The sequence below is a fragment of the Schistocerca cancellata genome, chromosome 6 (genome assembly GCF_023864275.1).
Source record: "Schistocerca cancellata isolate TAMUIC-IGC-003103 chromosome 6, iqSchCanc2.1, whole genome shotgun sequence".
NCBI lineage: Eukaryota > Metazoa > Arthropoda > Insecta > Orthoptera > Acrididae > Schistocerca > Schistocerca cancellata.
The window spans coordinates 386,962,722-386,981,968 of NC_064631.1; the positions used below are offsets into that span (position 1 = coordinate 386,962,722).

The 19,247-nt window shown below is 38.1% G+C and overlaps 1 protein-coding gene across 1 annotated transcript in view; it reads right to left on the reverse strand.

Moving 5' to 3' along the window:
- LOC126088343 (Down syndrome cell adhesion molecule-like protein Dscam2) overlaps positions 1-19,247 on the reverse strand; it is an 802,978-nt gene that overhangs the window by 179,735 nt on the left and 603,996 nt on the right. Inside the window, exon 20 of the mRNA XM_049906478.1 lies at positions 103-245. Coding sequence (XP_049762435.1) covers positions 103-245 — 143 coding nt within the window. The remainder of the gene's footprint in view (positions 1-102; positions 246-19,247) is intronic.

Consider the following 19,247-nt stretch of genomic DNA (forward strand, 5'->3'; position numbering starts at 1 on the left):
GTGAGCTTGTGGACTGGTATTGTTGGTAGGCCTATCACACTTTTCATCTCTATCTGATAGTATTTTAATTATGGTCTTTTCCTTCCTATAAGCAAAGTTTACCTTGTTTCCATGTTGCTGTGTAGTGCTAATGTATACATTGTATTTCACTATATTTCCATTTGGCTCAGCTGGCTTTGTCCATGCTACCATGATGCTATCAGATGTCATTGCCAATGCTTTGATATGTTCTGGTGGACCTGGAACTAAAAGGAGAAATTAATTTTAAGTAGTCCTGTCGTTTCTCTCAAAAGGTAATAAACCAAAGAAAGAATGTCATAATGTACATTAGTTTTGTGAATTCCATTAAGATGTTATGTGAACAACAGAGCAAGTCTCTAATAGCTATTTTATTTACTCTTTGCTTCCATTATGCATCCCAGTGTTATCTCTTGTACTGGGAATATGGATGATGTACTATATTTTTATCCGTCCTTTCCTTTTCTTTTTATCCTTTTCCTCTGCTGGAAGCTGATATTTAATTAGATTAAAATAATTGCCTTGATGTAGACAGTAAATATATTTGAAAACAATCAAAGTTCAGATGTACAAAATTCTTCTTGCAGAGGCAGAGATACAAAGAAAAAGGAAAAAAGAATTGCTATGTTTGAAAATGGGAAGGCAAAGGAGAGACCAGTAAGTAATTGGCTGTTCAGATGCTATGCAGATGAAATGTGATGACTGAAATGAACATGATGCTAAATGAAAAGCTGAGCTGGCATATCTGTAGCACTAACAGTATCGCAATGTGTAAATGTGTAAATCACATTTACATTAGCAGTTTCGCAAAATATGATAGCAACAGACAGACAAACTGCTTAATTGTTTCCACTGGAAAGACACTGTCATGAAAGTACTTTTCATCATTTGTATGGTGCTGTTTACAAAATGACTGTTATCAAACTTAATTTTAGTGATTTTGGAGTAATGTTTTATTAGCGTATTCGTGCATAAGAAATATGCATGATAAACAGAAATTAATCATGACATAACAACTGGACAAGTTTTAGTTTAAGTACATATGAACTGATTTTGTGTCACATCAGCATTCACCAAACTTTTGTTTGCATATAATTTTTTTAACACTTAGAATTATATTTAGATACCATGTAGTGCTTTTGCTTTCAATTTTTGTAGCAGAAAAAAACATTAGTAAATAGAAATTATTCCTCAAAACGAAATTACTTAGAGCAAACAGAGAGCTCCTACAGAGTTATCTAATATTATCTTTCATAAATAAATTTTATTGTATTTCATAAATTATTTTAACTATTCCTTCACTTGTGTTCTATAGTTACACTCAAGAAAGAGAATCTTCAGAGATGCAGAAAGAGCCAAGGTATACATTTACAAGAGAGCAGCAAATCATAAAACTTTAATCTGCACACTATATTAAAAATAAATAGTGTCACTATTTTGTTTGATGCAGTTGATCCTTATGCCAGCTAAATTTAACCACATAAATTAGCAAAAAAGATACTATATGGAAAGAAGGTGCTGCTTCCTCACCTATATTAAGCAGCAGCTGTTTTAGCTAACAATTTACATGATTTCCCTGGAATTTTGTGTAGAAAATAACTACTTACAATAAGGCTTATTTCTTACTTTTTTAAAGGCTGTGTTCACTCACAACAATGAAGGTGATCCCCATGTTATTTACAACAAGAAATATAAGAGGATTCTCCTCAGGAAAGCATACTTGCTGCACAATCCACAGATCACATCACAACTGACTCAGATATATGCTGGGCAGTTTTCATGCCAGATGCCTGATGGCAAGTGCTTTCTGGATAGTGATGTCACAGCAGTCAACAGTAAAGTTATGCCAGCTGCTTGGTTCTCATAGTGACAATGGATGATGCCAGTATATTCCCCCTCCTCACCCAAGCAGTGACCTCTGTGGGAGTAGACACAGGTGTTGCGTGGTCAGAGAGGGCTGCCACTGGGAAAGGTGGCAAATCAGTGTCAATGGGTGTCACTGTGGGAAGCTGAGGCAGGATGAGCCTTGATGCAAAACGCATAAATCTTCATGGGACTGGAGGGTCCACCTAGAGCAAAGAAGCCACTGGCTGCTGACCAAGATTGCAAAGATGAAGTTGATTTCGATTACACTGCAGAGGTTTGTTGGGCAGAGGTAGACCCTTGACATACAGGTATCTTCATGTGGATCCAGACTGAGTGGTATCGGATTGTAGTGCCCACTTGCAAGTGATTGGCCTTGGAGACAACGTCCACCAGCTATGGGCTCAGCATATTGAAGAGAGTGTGGTGAGGATGACCAGGAAACCTTTCCACAGGGTTGTGGTCTTCAATTGAGGCGTCACTTTAAGTTGGTAGAAAACTATGGAGAGAATTAAGTGTGGCATTGTACATCATTTTCTAATGGACATGGGTGTTGAAGGTGTGGCTAAATGGATAAAGTGTTCCAGATGCCTGCTGGAGACTGGGTAAAAAGGCGCAGTATGAAGGTGTTGAATCTTATTTATGAGCATAAAACTGTTTGAAGTCAAAAGATCTAGATGCTGTCCCACTATCAGAACCCAAGAGGTGTGAGGTGCCTTCCAGGTCAAAGATTCTTTCCAAGGCTGCAAAGACAGTGCTGGAGACCTGAGACAAGTGAAACACAAAAGGGCAATGAGAAAAGGAATCGACCATGATGAGCCAAGTACCAAACACACACACACACACACACACACACACACACACACACACACACACACACACACACAAAAATACACACACACACACACACACACACACACACACACACACACACACACACACACACAAATCCATGAAAATATAAATGAATTTGCTCTCATGGTTATGTACACAGCAGATATATCATAGATGAGCGCAGATATGACTGTTCTTGATTGCACTTGTATATGGGATTATAACTACCTTTACACACAAATAGACTTGTTTCCAGTTTTTGAATTATCATAATTTTACCTAAATCTACTTTCACAGAAAATTACTTTGGTATCAGTTCCTGAAATTTCGTTTACAAATTGTTAGATGTATAATATTCATTACTAGATCAAGATTCATATCAAATGTTAGTAATAAAAATCATTTCATAATAAAAAAGTAGATTAGCATTTTCCAAAGTAATTGTTAACAAAATGTAGCTAATAGAGTTTTATACTGAGAAAACATGTTTAATAGTGGTTCAGTTTATGTAAAGGGAGTTTCCATTTTTTGTAGAATTTGGATGTACGTAAAAACATAACTTTTAATTATCAGTTTAATCACATTTAAGCACTAACAGTACTTCAAAATATATATTCAGGGTTATTACAAATGATTGAAGCGATTTCACAGCTCTACAATAACTTTATTATTTGAGATATTTTCACAATGCTTTGCACACACATACAAAAACTCAAAAAGTTTTTTTAGGCATTCACAAATGTTCGATATGTGCCCCTTTAGTGATTCGGCAGACATCAAGCCAATAATTAATTTCCTCCCACACTCGGCGCAGCATGTCCCCATCAATGAGTTTGAAAGCATCGTTGATGCGAGCTCGCAGTTCTGGCACATTTCTTGGTAGAGGAGGTTTAGACACTGAATCTTTCACATAACCCTACAGAAAGAAATCACATGTGGTTAAGTCGGGAGAGCATGGAGGCCATGACATGAATTGCTGATCATGATCTCCACCACGACCGATCCATCGGTTTTCCAATCTCCTGTTTAAGAAATGCCGAACATCATGATGGAAGTGCGGTGGAGCACCATCCTGTTGAAAGATGAAGTCAGCGCTGTTGGTCTCCAGTTGTGGCATGAGCCAATTTTCCAGCATGTCCAGATACACGTGTCCTGTAACATTTTTTTTGCAGAAGAAAAAGGGGCCTTAAACTTTAAACCGTGAGATTGCACAAAACACGTTAACTTTTGGTGAATTGCGAATTTGCTGCACAAATGCGTGAGGATTCTCTACCGCCCAGATTCGCACATTGTGTCTGTTCACTTCACCATTAAGAAAAAATGTTGCTTCATCACTGAAAACAAGTTTCGCACTGAACGCATCCTCTTCCATGAGCTGTTGCAACCGCGCCGAAAATTCAAAGCGTTTGACTTTGTCATCGGGTGTCACGGCTTGTAGCAATTGTAAACGGTAAGGCTTCTGCTTTAGCCTTTTCCGTAAGATTTTCCAAACCGTCGGCTGTGGTACATTTAGCTCCCTGCTTGATTTATTCGTCGACTTCCGCGGCCTACGCGTGAAACTTGCCCGCACGCGTTCAACCGTTTCTTCGCTCACTGCAGGCCGACCCGTTGATTTCCCCTTACAGAGGCATCCAGAAGCTTTAAACTGCGCATACCATCGCCGAATGGAGTTAGCAGTTGGTGGATCTTTGTTGAACTTCGTCCTGAAGTGTCGTTGCACTGTTATGACTGACTGATGTGAGTGCATTTCAAGCACAACATACGCTTTCTCGGCTCCTGTCGCCATTTTGTCTCACTGCGCTCTTGAGCGCTCTGGCAGCAGGAACCTTAAGTGCGGCTTCAGCCAAACAAAACTTTATGAGTTTTTCTATGTATCTGTAGTGTGTCGTGACCATATGTCAATGAATGGAGCTACAGTGAATTTATGAAATCGCTTCAATCATTTGTAATAGCCCTGTATTATTGTAACCTATTTATATGCCACTGGATGAGCCCAGTGTGTGCTTCTTAGTGTGCATTTACTCTAAGGAAGTTGGACTTTGTAGTAATTTCACCAGTAACTTCAGCAGTCTTTGTCGAAGTTTACCAGTGGAAAATGTTCAGCGTACAAATTTTTATACATTCTGGTGCAAATGGAAAGAATAAATAGAACATTCAAAAGTTTTGTCTGGTTGTTATGTTACATCACAAAGTAAAACCAGGCAGAATTGAATTAGGTTTCCTGGAGATCAATATCTACTTGAAAATAGATTTAGTTGTGTATTACTGTTCAATGATTTTGGTTCTCTATGATGTACATTGCCAGTGTGTTCCAATCTACTCATCTGCAGTATTTTTAAAAGTTAAAACTTATGTTAAGGACTTTTAGTAAATCGATGAATGGTACCATCAGAACATGAGCTCCTAAATTGGTTGTTAATCACAGAGAGTCTTTAAACATTGTTTGGGGTCAACTACCACTAGAAAATTTCCTGTATCAGTGACATGGATGTAAGTAAGTGGAACTGAAAACATTCCCAGTAAAGGCACATGATGACATCCGTAGGCCCAAAGATTTGTCTCAAGTGCCTGCAGAGGGAGCAACCCTAAACTTATGTGAGGAAAATAGTTTAGCAAGAACACAGAAGCAGCAGTATCCAAGAGTAACTTTTTGTCAATGAACTCATCAAAGCACATTTTCTGGGTAGCATTCTGAGAAGTCTGAAGTTTCATAGATTAATCAGTCACTTGGTTCACTTCTGCAGGTTGGAGTTATTTGCAGCATAACTGCCAATACATCTCTCACAAATGTCCCTTTTTACCACATCTGTGATGTGTTCCCTGCCTGTGAAAGTCAGCACTGATTATATGGAAAAGGAGTCCACCCCCGGTAGCTGAGTGGTCAGCACGACAGACTGTCAATCCAAAGGGTCGGAGATTTTCTCCACTCAGGGACTGGGTGTTGTGTTATCCTACTCATCATTGTTTCATCCTCATTGACACGCAAGTCACCGAAGTGGCGTCAAATCGAAAGACTTGCACCAGGCGAACGGTCTACCCGACGGGAGGCCCTCGTCACACGACATTTCATTTCATATGGAAAAGAACTAATATTTATAGCCAGGTAATGGATTATTGTGGCCAAGATAGACACAAAGCCCGCGTCTACTACAGTAGTACAAGTTTATATGCCAACTAGCTCTGCAGATGACAAAGAAATTGATGAAATGTATGATGAGATAAAAGAAATTATTCAGGTAGTGAAGGGAGACGAAAATTTAATAGTCAACGGTGACTGGAATTCGAGAGTCGGAAAAGGGAGAGAAGGAAACATAGTTCGTGAATATGGATTGGGGCTAAGAAATGAAAGAGGAAGCCGCCTGGTAGAATTTTGCGCAGAGCATAACTTAATCATAGCTAACACTTGGTTCAAGAATCACAACAGAAGGTTGTATATGTGGAAGAACCCTGGAGATACTAAAAGGTAACAGATAGACTATATAATGGTAAGACAGAGATTTAGGAACCAGGTTTTAAACTGTAAGACATTTCCAGGGGCAGATGTGGCCTCTGACCACAATCTATTGGTTATGAACTGTAGATTAAAACTGAAGAAACTGCAAAAAGGTGGGAACTTAAGGAGATGGGAACTGGATAAACTGAAAGAACCAGAGGTTGTACAGAGTTTCAGGGAGAGCATAAGAAAACAATTGACAGGAATGGGGGAAAGAAATACAGTAGAAGAAGAATGGGTAGCTTTGAGGGATGAAGTAGCGAAGGCAGCAGGGGATCAAGTAGGTAAAAAGACGAGGGCTAGTAGAAATCCTTGGGTAACAGAAGAAATATTGAATTTAATTGATGAAAGGAGAAAATATAAAAATACAGTAAATGAAGCAGGCGAAAAGGAATACAAACGTCTCAAAAATGAGATCAACAGGAAGTGCAAAATGGCTAAGCAGGCATGGCTAGAGGACAAATGTTTGGATTTAGAGGCTTATCTCACTAGAGGTAAGATAGATACTGCCTGCAGGAAAATTAAAGAGACCTTTGGAGAAAAGAGAACCACTTGTATGAATATCAAGAGCTCAGATGGAAATCCAGTTCTAAGCAAAGAAGAGAAAGCAGAAGGTGGAAGGAGTATATAGAGGGTCTATACAAGGGTGATGTACTTGAGGATAATATTATGGAAATGGAAGAGGGTATATATGAGGGAGATATGATACTGTGTGAAGAGTTTGACAGAGCACTGAAAGACCTGACTCGAAACAAGGCCCCCCGGGTAGACAACATTCCATTAGAACTACTGACGGTCTTGGGAGATCCAGTCATGACAAAACTCTACCATCTGGTGAGCAAGATGTATGAGACAAGTGAAATACGCTCAGACTTCGAGAAGAATATAATAATTCCAATCCCAAAGAAAGCAGGTGTTGACAGATGTGAAAATTACCAAACTATCAGTTTAATAAGTCACAGCTGCAAAATACTAACGTGAATTCTTTACAGATGAATGGAAAAACTGGTAGAAGCCGACCTTGGGAAAGATCAGTTTGGATTCTATAGAAATGTTGGAACACGTGAGGCAATACTGACCTTACGCCTTATCTTAGAAGAAAGATTAAGGAAAGGCAAACCTATGTTTCTAGCATTTGTAGACTTAAAGAAAGCTTTTGACAATGTTGATTGGAATATTCTCTTTAAAATTCTGAAGGTGGCAGGGGTAAAATACAGGGAGCAAAAGGCTATTTACAATTTGTATACAGAAAGCAGATGGCAGTTATGAGTCGAGGGGTATGAAAGGTAAGCAGTGGTTGGGAAGGGAGTGAGACAGGGTTGTAGCCTATCCCCAATGTTATTCAATCTGTATATTGAGCAAGCAGTAAAGGAAACAAAAGAAAAGTTCAGAGTAGGTATTAAAATCCATGGAGAAGAAATAAAAACTTTGAGGTTTGCCGATGACATTGTAATTCTGTCAGAGACAGCAAAGGACTTGGAAGAGCAGTTGAACGGAATGGACAGTGTCTTGAAAGGAGGGTATAAGATGAACATCAACAAAAGCAAAATGAGGATAATGGAATGTAGTCAAATTAAGTTGGATGATGTTGAGGGTACTAAATTAGGAAATGAGACACTTAAAGTAGTAAAGGAGTTTTGCTATTTGGGGAGCAAAATAACTGATGATGGTCAAAGTAGAGAGGTTATAAAATGTAGACTGGCAATGGCAAGGAAAGCATTTCTGAAGAATAAAAATTTGTTAACATCAAGTATAGATTCTGAAAGTATTTGTATGGAGTGTAACCATGTATGGAAGTGAAACATGGATGATAAATAGTTTGGAGAAGAAGAGAATAGAAGCTTTCAAAATGTGGTGCTACAGAAGAATGCTGAAAATTAGATGGGTAGATCACATAACTAATGAGGAGTTATTGAATAGAATTGGGGAGAAGAAGAGCTTGTGGCACAAGTTGACGAGAAGAAGGGATCGGTTGGTGGGACATGTTTTGAGACATCAAGATGAATACACTAAGCAGATTCAGAAGGATGTAGGCTGCAGTAGGTACTGGGAGATGAAGAAGCTTGCACAGGATAGAGTAGCATGGAGAGCTGCATCAAACCAGTCTCAGGACTGAAGACCACAACAACAACACAACGGAGCTGCTGCCAATGTGACCTGTCACCGCTGGTATACTGTTTTATGGAGTCATCTGGACTGTGGAGCGGGTGAGGGCCCCACTGTAGATGGTGTGTTATGCCACACAACCATGCTGGAGAATGTACTGTGGTGATGTTTCTTTGGGCTGTGGAGGCAGTTTTCTGGGCTTGAGCTACTTCAATTACCTTGTGAGAGGGGGGGATCTGATTTCCTCAATATGTGGTTTTCAGTTGTGAATGGGGCATAAGCCACACCAGGATGTCCCTGATTATAGAGCCCACCTAGTTTATCATTCAAAAAAATTGAAATTGCAGTTCCTACTTAATGCATGTAGCTCAGCACTCCATTCTGCATGAAAGTGAGTTGTCCCCTTTTTTTGCTGCCAAAATTCTACTCTGGCTGCAAAAATATGCTTTTTGTCAAAAAATGATCTTGTAATAAAGGAAATATCCTAGAAAACTCAAGTTCTGCTGATTCATTAATGACTCCAACTTTTGTATTAGGTGATATAGTTCAGATATTTTCTGACAAGATCATCATCTTTTCTCTTTCTGAGTTGGATATTTGACAAAATGTAACACACAACTGCAGTTGTAAGTGGTAGACATACCACTCTTCATATTGTTCATCAAATGCTGGAGTAAACATGGATGGCATGGGAGGTGCTCCTGTTACATTCATGAAGCTTGCATGGCCTGTAATTTAGCTGTCATTATCTCCAGATAATACTACACATTTTTTGTTAGTAGTTGTAAGTATTCATTGGTTGAAAAACACTCCATCTCACCTAATTACAAAACTGTCCATGGTTCATGAGTCACAGATTGCAATCACTTTCATAAAAGCCAATCTTTACAGACAACCGATGCAGGCACTTAACTTTTTATTCCCAACAAGAGATATGTACAGGATGCTCCTCATGAATAGTACAAGCTATTGTAAGTCCACAGTCCACAGAAAAATCCATTCCTTGCTATATCAAAGTTCTACCTATGACAAAGGTCACAAAACAAACACCTCAGCCAAACTGAAAGTTGCACATTCTGCTGATGCATCACAGGTGATTCAGACCAGCCCTGAGCCGTTTTATGTGCTGGATTGTGTTGTCATTTTATCAGAGGGCACTCCTGATGACAAGTGCCTTCTGGATAGTGGCATCACAGTGTTTGGCAGTAATATTGCACCAGCTATTCAGTCTGTATAGTGACACTGCATGGCAACACTACAACTATTAACTGTCATGCAGCTTATGCAGCTTTACTATGAACAGTGCTATTTGCCATGCAGATAAAAGAATTTTTCAGTCCTTTAATCTTGGTATTTAAATAATTTGTAGGTGTGACTAATGAGGTACATTTTAAATTTTGTTTTGAACTGGTTGAGATTCCCAGCTTTTTATGTCAGGTGGGACCTTTTTCAATGCCTTTCCTCTGGAGTGCACAACAGTACTCTGAATCCTCTGTTAAGGAGGCAAAGTCTACATGAAAACTATTTTTGTGTTGTAAATTAAACTGTGTAAATCTCAGTTCAGCTGGAACTGATCTTTATTGTTGGTAATAAAAGCCAATATGAAATAAAAGTATTAGGAAGTGAGTGTAAGAATTCCAGACTCCATAAAAAGGCCTCTGCGAAATGTGTGGTTATATACTTTGCTTAATGTTCTTACTGCTTGTGTTTGCTGAATAAATACTTATTTGCTATAGGTGCACTGCCCCAGAAGATAATTCCATAAGTCAACAGGGGCTGAAAAATGCAAAATAAGCCAACACATTCGTTTACTGTATGTACTTCCATAAGACAACAGGGAGGCAAAATTAGCCAACACCTTTGTCTTTAGATCAACATGTGAGAGATGCTTCTAAGGGCAACAAATACCTAACTGAATTCATCAATTAGTTTAAGTCAGTCAAGGGTACCCTTTGGTGATGCACAGACCTGAAAGGTGGGCCACCTCATCATGTGATACAGCAGCAGTGTTCCTAGCGCATAAAGTCGAAACTATATTTTTGCCTCAGAACACACATTTTTGAGAGCTCATTCATCTTATGTTCACCTCATCTTCGAACGCTCATATTTATTTATGCATCGTGAATATTGTAACTTTACTTATAACAGTGTATTTTTACTTACAATCTTTTGCAGTAGCTGTCTGAAAAACTTGTTAACATTTTTACTGTTTAAAAGAATGTAAGGTGATCTGTGAAAAAAATAATTAACCATTATCTGTTTAAAAGACAATTTCATACAACACAATACAAGTACACTACACACAGATCATTCTTTTTGCATTACACTGTCATCAGGGCTGTGTCTGGTAATGTTCAGTTGGGACCCTTTATGAGCATGCTCGTATCAACAAAAAACATTACACTTTTGTACCGTCCTTTAATGCTCCAGAATCCTCTATGATACCGTTGTCAACATCAGACATCACCCAGCATTTAATCTCAGACTCATTGTGAGTAAGCACTAAGGTACAGTTTTATTTGTTGAAATGTTGGTGAATAGCCAGCAATAATGTACAACAGAATAATTTTTGAACCATCATTGTAAATTGCCATACATTTATAGAGATTAGACTTGATGGAGTCTGTGTAAGTTTCTAATGTACGTGGGTTGCCCAGAATGTAATGCACTGCATTTTTTTCTTAAAAAATTCTTTATTGATCATAATAAGAATTACACATACCAAAGAATGGTGTTTTATCTACATGCCCTATTTTTCCATGTAATCTCCAACCTGTTCTATGGCCTTCCTCCAGCGTAAAACAAGGGTGCGTATGCCCTGCCAGTACCAAACCTTGTCCTCATCGTGGAGCCAGTGCTTAACTGTGTGAATCACCTCCTTATCGTCCTCAGAATGTCTTCCACGAATGGCATCCTTTAATGAAATGACAACATCAGCTTGCTGCAACACATTGGGTATGACAGGTGTGGATGGTCTCCCTGACTGCTGCAAATCATGGAGGTCCACCAAACCTTCTGATGACTTCAACCTCCATTCCCAGTGACTAACTGTACTTCTGTCGACAGCAGATGCTTCATAGACTTTGAACATGTATTTGTGAATATTCCCCACAGTTTCTATCTCTGCAGTGAGAAATTCAATGATGGCACATTTCTTGTAACATACGTCACTTACAGATGTTGTTTTGAAAATTTCCTGAAGATATGCTGTCTCTCAGAAGTGACATAAACTTTGCACATTGACTCAGGAGACTTCAGATAATATGTACATAACATTTTGCATTCGTAATGTTGTTTTTGCCTGAGAAAAAAATTGTGGCACATTACTTCCTGGGTAACCCCTTATGTTTCTGAAGGTTTCAATGAAAACTGATGGGCAAGCTGATAAACATATGGGTAGGTGTGAAAATAAGTCTATATTGGCTGCAATTAAATTTTTGGCTTGATTATGAAAAATTGTGGCAGCATCTCTATTCATCAGCTGAACTCCAGAGATGATGTAGAAGCTATAAAATCAATATTGATACACTGATGAAATATGAAGTTGTCAGCAGCAAAGACATAATGCACCTGGATACCAAGACATGTAACAAGCAAGTGAAAATTAAGGTATAACTGAAGTAAGAAACATTATGTAAGAAGTAAAGGGTAAGCTGGAAAGGACAGCACCATTTATCCAATATTTAATGGATCTAAATACTAGAGTACATGGCAGCAAGTTTATCTGCCTGAAGGTTAGGCCTTATAGACCTAACCCTATGCAGTGCTTTAAATGCCAACATTTTGGTCAACCACCACAGGATGCAAAAGGCAAGCAACATGTGAAAGATGATGTTTATCTGCCCATAAAGGTAATATTCCCTGTACAGTACACTGATATGTATGAATTAATTGTAACAAAATGTGAGTGCACAGTGATCATAGAGGAGAAAATATACGGAAGATAAGGTCACAAAACTTATCTCACACTCTAAGGTGAAACAGGCATTTAAGGCTATTTATCTACCTATATTTATGTCTTTCATTTTGGCATTGTATCAGCCTGTATTTAAGACCAGTATTGGCAGCCAGACAATGACAGTTGATGAAAGCACAACACTGTAAATGTGGCTGTAAACATGTGCCACAGACTAAGCCAAGCACACATTTAACAAGAATAATGGTGATAGCAAAATGTATTGTTGAGAAGAACCATGTGCCCTCACAGCAGGATGACAAAGAGAGAGAGAAAGAAAAAAAAAGTATCCAAGTGAAACATTTTTAGCATGGCTTCCAAACTCCAAATGCAGGACTATGAGTAAGAACCACAGACCTCAAACATTTTGTAAAAAACCATCAGAACATGTGACCTTCATCTTGTCTAATAGATCAGATAGTGAGTGTACAGTGGTACAGATGAGCATATGGTGGTAATGGCAAACGGGCCAGCAATAATCTAAACTACTCTCCCTCCCCCCCCCCCCCCCTCCTTTTTATGCTGGAAATATTCCATACTTCTATGGAGTACAAGGGTGATACACAAACACACATGTCATGAAAATATGCCATATCTGCATATTCTTCATTAGTGTAGATGTGTGGCACTTCAGTGTGTGTAATCACACAGTTAACTGATGCTTCTCTCTGATACGAACTCAGTCTCCTATACTACTTCACTCACAACATATTATGGACAACTGTGCATTCAATGAGCATGTTTAATGGCAGAAAGAAATCCCAACTAAAGAGCTTGAAAGTAACAAGGTAGGTTGAGCTAAAATAAAGTGTCAAAGAGATTGGGTGTGCAGGACATATGTGCATGCCACTATCCCAAAAAGAAATGTACATTAAATGTATTCTATTTCAGAAAATATACAGATGGAAGGAAGATTATGGTTCAAGAAGTTGACATCAAGGTCATTAGAGATAGGGTTTCAAGAATGGGTAAGAAAATTGGCTATGCTGGATTTGAACTATAGTCCTCCTGAATTCAAGTACTGTGTGCTTAACACTGCACCACTTTGCTTGATGAAACCATTAGGAATAGGACATATGTCCATATGAAGTTTTTTGTTTCAAATGAGTGTTCCTGCCATATCCTTGAGTACTGGACATTTCTCCTAGGACATCCAGTGTACAACTCCTTGGCTCTCCCTTGTAACACCAATTTACAAGCAGTCATGTTTAAAGCACAGTGCACCGTAGATTAACAATATGTTTGCTCTACCTGCCACACATGAAATTCTAGTCCAAGAAGCTCTCACTGAACTTATTATGCAGCTCCCTCCAAGCATTCATCCTAAGTGGAAATTTTAATGCACACAATGTGTTATACGGCTCAGAAAATACATATCTCCAGTGTCAAAGGCGTTGAGGGTCTCCTGCTGTCAACAAATACATGTCTATTTTTGATCTCTTGGAATGCTTTGCAGCCCTTACACACATTCCATAATGAGGAGTAGCTGATGACTTGCACTCAAGTGGCCCTTCTCAGTCCGGATTCCTTTTTGGTCTTAATAGCATTTTTATTTCTAAACCTGAGGTTATACTTTTTGCTGTGTACTGTTAGATTACTTCTGCTTGTTGGATTGTCTGAATGCTTTTTTCCACAATATTCAAAGCAGTACAGCTATTTGAGATATATAGATATAAGTTATCAGACTTGCAATGTCTACTAGATCTTTTCACTGTCTAGTAGGCTTGACAGCAGTCTAATTCTGCAACTAGATTTAACATTATTTCTTCAGACAACAGCTTATAATGGTGATAACTTTCCTTGTACACATGTTAAATGAAGTCATAGTTTCAAAATCAGCTGTTTTTTCTGTTGTCATGTAGTCATAGTTGCATTCACTGCATTGCTGTTGATGTTGATTGTAATACAGCATCCCACATGAAAACAACTCTGATATTCCTCACAATCAATCCACATGTGTTCAATATGGCAGCAAGAAGATGTGGTAATTATTCAGTTAAAGACAATTATTGAATGAAAGGTAGCAATTACAGAATTTCTAAATATTTTTATTTTGGCATAGCAGTTCATTAACGAAAATTTTTCAGAGAGAATAGTGTTAGAGAATTTAGGTAATGGTGATTGTTGAACTGATGTTCAAATCAGGTAAATTAATAGCTTAGACCGAGTTGTTTACAGTTTTATAACTACAGATATTTTTTTGTGCATTTACAGCTATGTCAAAATTAGCACATCTGTTCCTAGTAGAGATTACACGTTAAATTGAGGAAATATATGGCACCAACCTAGTCATAAAAAGCCAAGTTTTAGGTTTACAAAGGTAGCCCTGTTAGTGTTTTTGTGTAATTATTCTCATTTTGCATCACTTCAGTGTTCACAGAACTCGTTAGTGAATGCAATGGCAAATTATTACTATCTCATTTGTGTAGCTACTGTAAATTAACCTTGCCTTTATTTATGTGGTAATAAAAGTTTTCAATCATCTATATAATAAACTTCATTGAACAACACATTAAATTAAATAAACTACACTTATAAGTCATTTTACTGTAATCCTGCCTAAATAATTTTTATTTTCTTCAATGAATGATTTTCTTTAATTTCTATTATGTGAATTTCATTGTGTGCAGTGTTTCAGCTTAAATTCATAACATAATTGCTGCTGTATAGTTCACATTTCAGTTTTTTTTGTCAAACCATCAAAACATCAGTTAATACTTGCCTTTCACTCACCAAATACCTTGCAGTAAAACTTCACCACCAAATTGGACAAGTAAAAATCTGCCACAGCATCATCAGAAATGACAGTTGTTTTTTTTGTGTGGAATGTTGTGGTACAACCTACTTGAGGAATAATGGTCACCACTTCTGCAGATGTGGACAGCTTATCTTAAAACTTCCAGCAGTAATACAAGAAGTGTTAGCACAATAGGGTGCTACAGTTTACAGAAGTATTTTTAGGGCTATATCAGAAGACTGGATTATAGTCAGTCATTCAAAATTACTTAAAAGATTCAGAAGATGTTTCAAGTCATAGCAAGAGAATAGCTATTTCCAATAGCTTCAGTGCTTTGAAGATATTGGACAAAAACAGACAACACAAGAAGCTCAGAAGCTGTTTAATAGCACAAGGCATAACTTAGAAGTTAGGCCTGGGAAGAGAAGTCTTAAGAAGACCAAGGGTTGTTAGTCAAATGAGTGTCAGAACTAGTGCAGAACTCCACTAGGCACCTAGTATTTTAAGACAAGTGTAGGGAATAGCAATGCCACCTGCAGTTTAAACTATATAAAGAAGTATCTCAGAAAAAAGATCAACTAGTAATAGTAGGATGTACAGGCAAAAATTGGGCCATAACATTAATTATTCAATTGAAGATGAGCTACAGCACATTTCTGAAAATGCTCTTTGCCTTAGTGTATAGACTGTGTCACTCTGGAAACAGAATGATAACCCTGGATGAAGCACACTTTGGTAAATGTTAATGCAGCATTTGTAACATTGCTATGATGGAGGGACATTCACACCATGGGTGTGCTTGTCACGTTGCATCCTTATGCAGGGCATGGTATACACAGAATGGTTTGCATCTGAATACTTCTGGTAAGAACTTACTTGCATGACTAAATACCAGAAGTATCCAGTCTGACAAAGAAGGATTCATTCTGTGCCAGATATTACCACATTTTCAAAGAGTAAATACATGTGGAAGCCAGAACTGCAGAATAAATATAGATACAGTGAAAACTGCAAAATCAGAACAAACTGATACAGCTTGGCAAAACTATGAATATTTAGCAAATTTTTTAGGAAATTTCTGGTATAATGTAAGTACTTTAGGAGTAAAGGAGACCACTCATCAAAAAGCAGAAGCTTTGAATCATTGACAGGCACACACAAAAGAAAGAAAACTTCCAAGATTGCAGTGTAATCCCTGGCATAGGTTTTGTGTGTGTGTGTGCATGCCCACATATGTGTGCGTGTACTATACCTCAAAAAAGGAATACTCTGAAAGCTAGCAGGTCTCCCTTTCTTTTTTTGTGTCTGCCTGTTGATGACTCAACGCTTCTGCTTTTCAATTAGTAATTTTGAGTTTGTGCATAAGTCAGCAGTATTTTTCCTGAAGCTTAATAACCACAATATATAAATGACAGAGACTTTAATCATCAATAACAATAATGCAGGAAAAGACAGATTGCTACTTGCGATAAAGAAGACACGTCAAGTTGCAGACAGGCACAATTAAAAGACACTCACATATAGCTTTCGGCCACAGCCTTCATCTGTAAATGAGATGCACATGCACCATTCACAAGAACACAAAAGCAAGCACACCTCACACAAATGTGACCACCAACTCCAGCATCACAGGCCAGAATGTGGACATGCTGGAGTTAACAGTCATGTATGCATGAGGTGTGCTTGCTTGTGTGTTTGTGTGTACGGTATGTTGCTTTTACTGACAAAAGCTGTTGCCAAAAGCTATATGTGAGTACCTTTCAATTGCGACTGTCTGCAACTTGACATGTCTTTTTTATGGTAAGTAGAAATCTGTCTTTTCCTACATTGTTGATATTCTTACTTAGAGTTTCCATTGTTTGATTTTAGTCATCAACAATATATTCTCCTTCACTCTTTACAAGAGTCTGCAAACATTGGGGCAACTTTTTGATCCTACAGCTGTAGAAATCATGTGGTTTTGAGGCAAAGAACTCACATTTGTATTTGAATTTGCTACACTTATTCCATCCAGGTCACCCCTAATGCTGTAATTTCTCTCTTTAGTCAGGCTGGTTCCTGCACCACCTACTATGATCACCTCATGCTCTTAATCAAAATCGTTGCACACATTTCCTAATCCTGTGTCAGCCATCTAAGGCTAGCACTTGACTTCACAATACTTGTGTGATTTGGTGTCCTTTGTCTAATTTTTCCTGTACCACCTACCATGGCTACTACTTAACACAAGACTCCCTTCTTTGTAATCTTTTTTACTGAACTACACGTAGTTTGTTCACTAGAAGTCTGCTTCCCCCTACTGTGATCTACAGTAGGATGAGGCTCTTTCTCACCTACTTCAGGTAACAAGTTCAAACTTTTTATATATTGTAAGCTCAGGTGTAATTTAAGAAGGTGAAGAGCTGTTCTGCTTTTGCCCACTACTTGATACTTTTACCCAGTTACCACAGTCTTTCCCCCCTTCCTCCTATCTAGTTCAAATTTCACATAATCTAATTCAGCCTGAAGGGCACAAACCTTTACTTCCTGTTCAGTGATTCTCTTGACAGTGCCTACTGTTCCATGAGAGACTCTCCTTGAGTTCCCCTTCAGTTTCCCACCACAATTGCCCAAATAGAATTCTGCACATACCAATCCCTGTCTGACAACCCTATGGCAACATCCACACTTATCACACATTTCAACAAAGACTGCACACTTAAAAATAGAACAAAGTCACTTAACACACTTTACACTACAAGAATTTTTGTTATTTGTGAGCCTCAACAGTTAGACCTACAGGTTAGTGCTTCAGATGTATGGTATAATATAAAAAATTAAACAATTGAGATTCAGGATGGAATAATGACAATATTATGAAAAGGATAGCTTGCTACTCACCATATAGTGGAATTGCTGAGCTGCAGACAAGCACAGCACCAAGACTGCTGAACAAGTAATCTTTCAACCACAAGGCCTTCTTCTGAACCAGACACTAGCTCATGCAAACTCACACACACAGCTTTTGCTAAGGCTATATTCACAGCCATAGGCAGTGGACACATATGTGTTGTGTGTGTGTGTGTGTGTGTGTGTGTGTGTGTGTGTGTGTGTGTATGTGTGTGTGTGTGTGTGTGTGCGTGTGTGTTTGTGTGTTTGTGTGTGTGTGTGTGTGTGTGTGTGTGTGTGTGTGTGTGTTTGTGTGTGTGTGTGTGTGTGTGTGAGAGAGAGAGAGAGAGAGAGAGAGAGAGAGAGAGAGAGAGAGAGAGAGTGTTTGCACGAATATGTGTGTGTATTGTCTACTTCAGAAAAAGGCCCTTTGGCCAAAAGCTTACTCGTTTAGCAGTCTTTTGTTGAACATAAAAAAATTAGTTATTTCCACATGAAACAGGAACTCAGCACTCAGTTAACGGCAGATTTTTTTTAAAGTAACTTATTCACAATAAAGTGTAATTTTTAATTACTACTTGTCATGAGTGTTACTCAATATTAGATGATATGTACAACTGGCAAAATGCGATGTACTACACTTGGCGCTCTTAGAATCATCTCTCATTGTGTTAACTTATTTTGCATATTATCACTCCCTGTTGTCTTAAGGAATTGCCTTTGGAGCAGTACACCTAAAGTAAATATAATGTTTATTCAGCAAAAATGAGCAGTAAGAACGTTGTGTAAAGTATATAACTATACATCTTGCAGAAACCTTTTTAAGGATTTTAGTATTCTTACATTTACTTCTCAGTACATTTATTCTGTAACAGTTTTTTTTTGCTGACAATAAAAATCAGTTTCAGCTGAACTGTGATGTACACAATCACAATGCAAGACACAAAAGTAATTTTCATGTAGACTTTGTGTCCTTGTCCAGGGTTCAGAATGAAGTTATGCTCTCTGGAGGTAAAATGTTTAACAAGTTCCTATAAATGTAAAGTAGGAAATTGAGTATCACTGCCAGTTCAAAAGAAAATTAACAACACTTCATTAGCCACTTTTTCTACATATTAGCTGAGTATCTGGATTCAGCGATCTATAAGTTCTGCTAGCTAAATGGGAAGTAGCAGCAGTGTTTGTTGTAAAACTGTGATAAGTTACTGAAAATAGGACTAAGAATTTATATAAAATATTTCCGTGAAATAATACCATTGTAATCATATACACTCCTGGAAATTGAAATAAGAACACCGTGAATTCATTGTCCCAGGAAGGGGAAACTTTATTGACTCATTCCTGGGGTCAGATACATCACATAATCACACTGA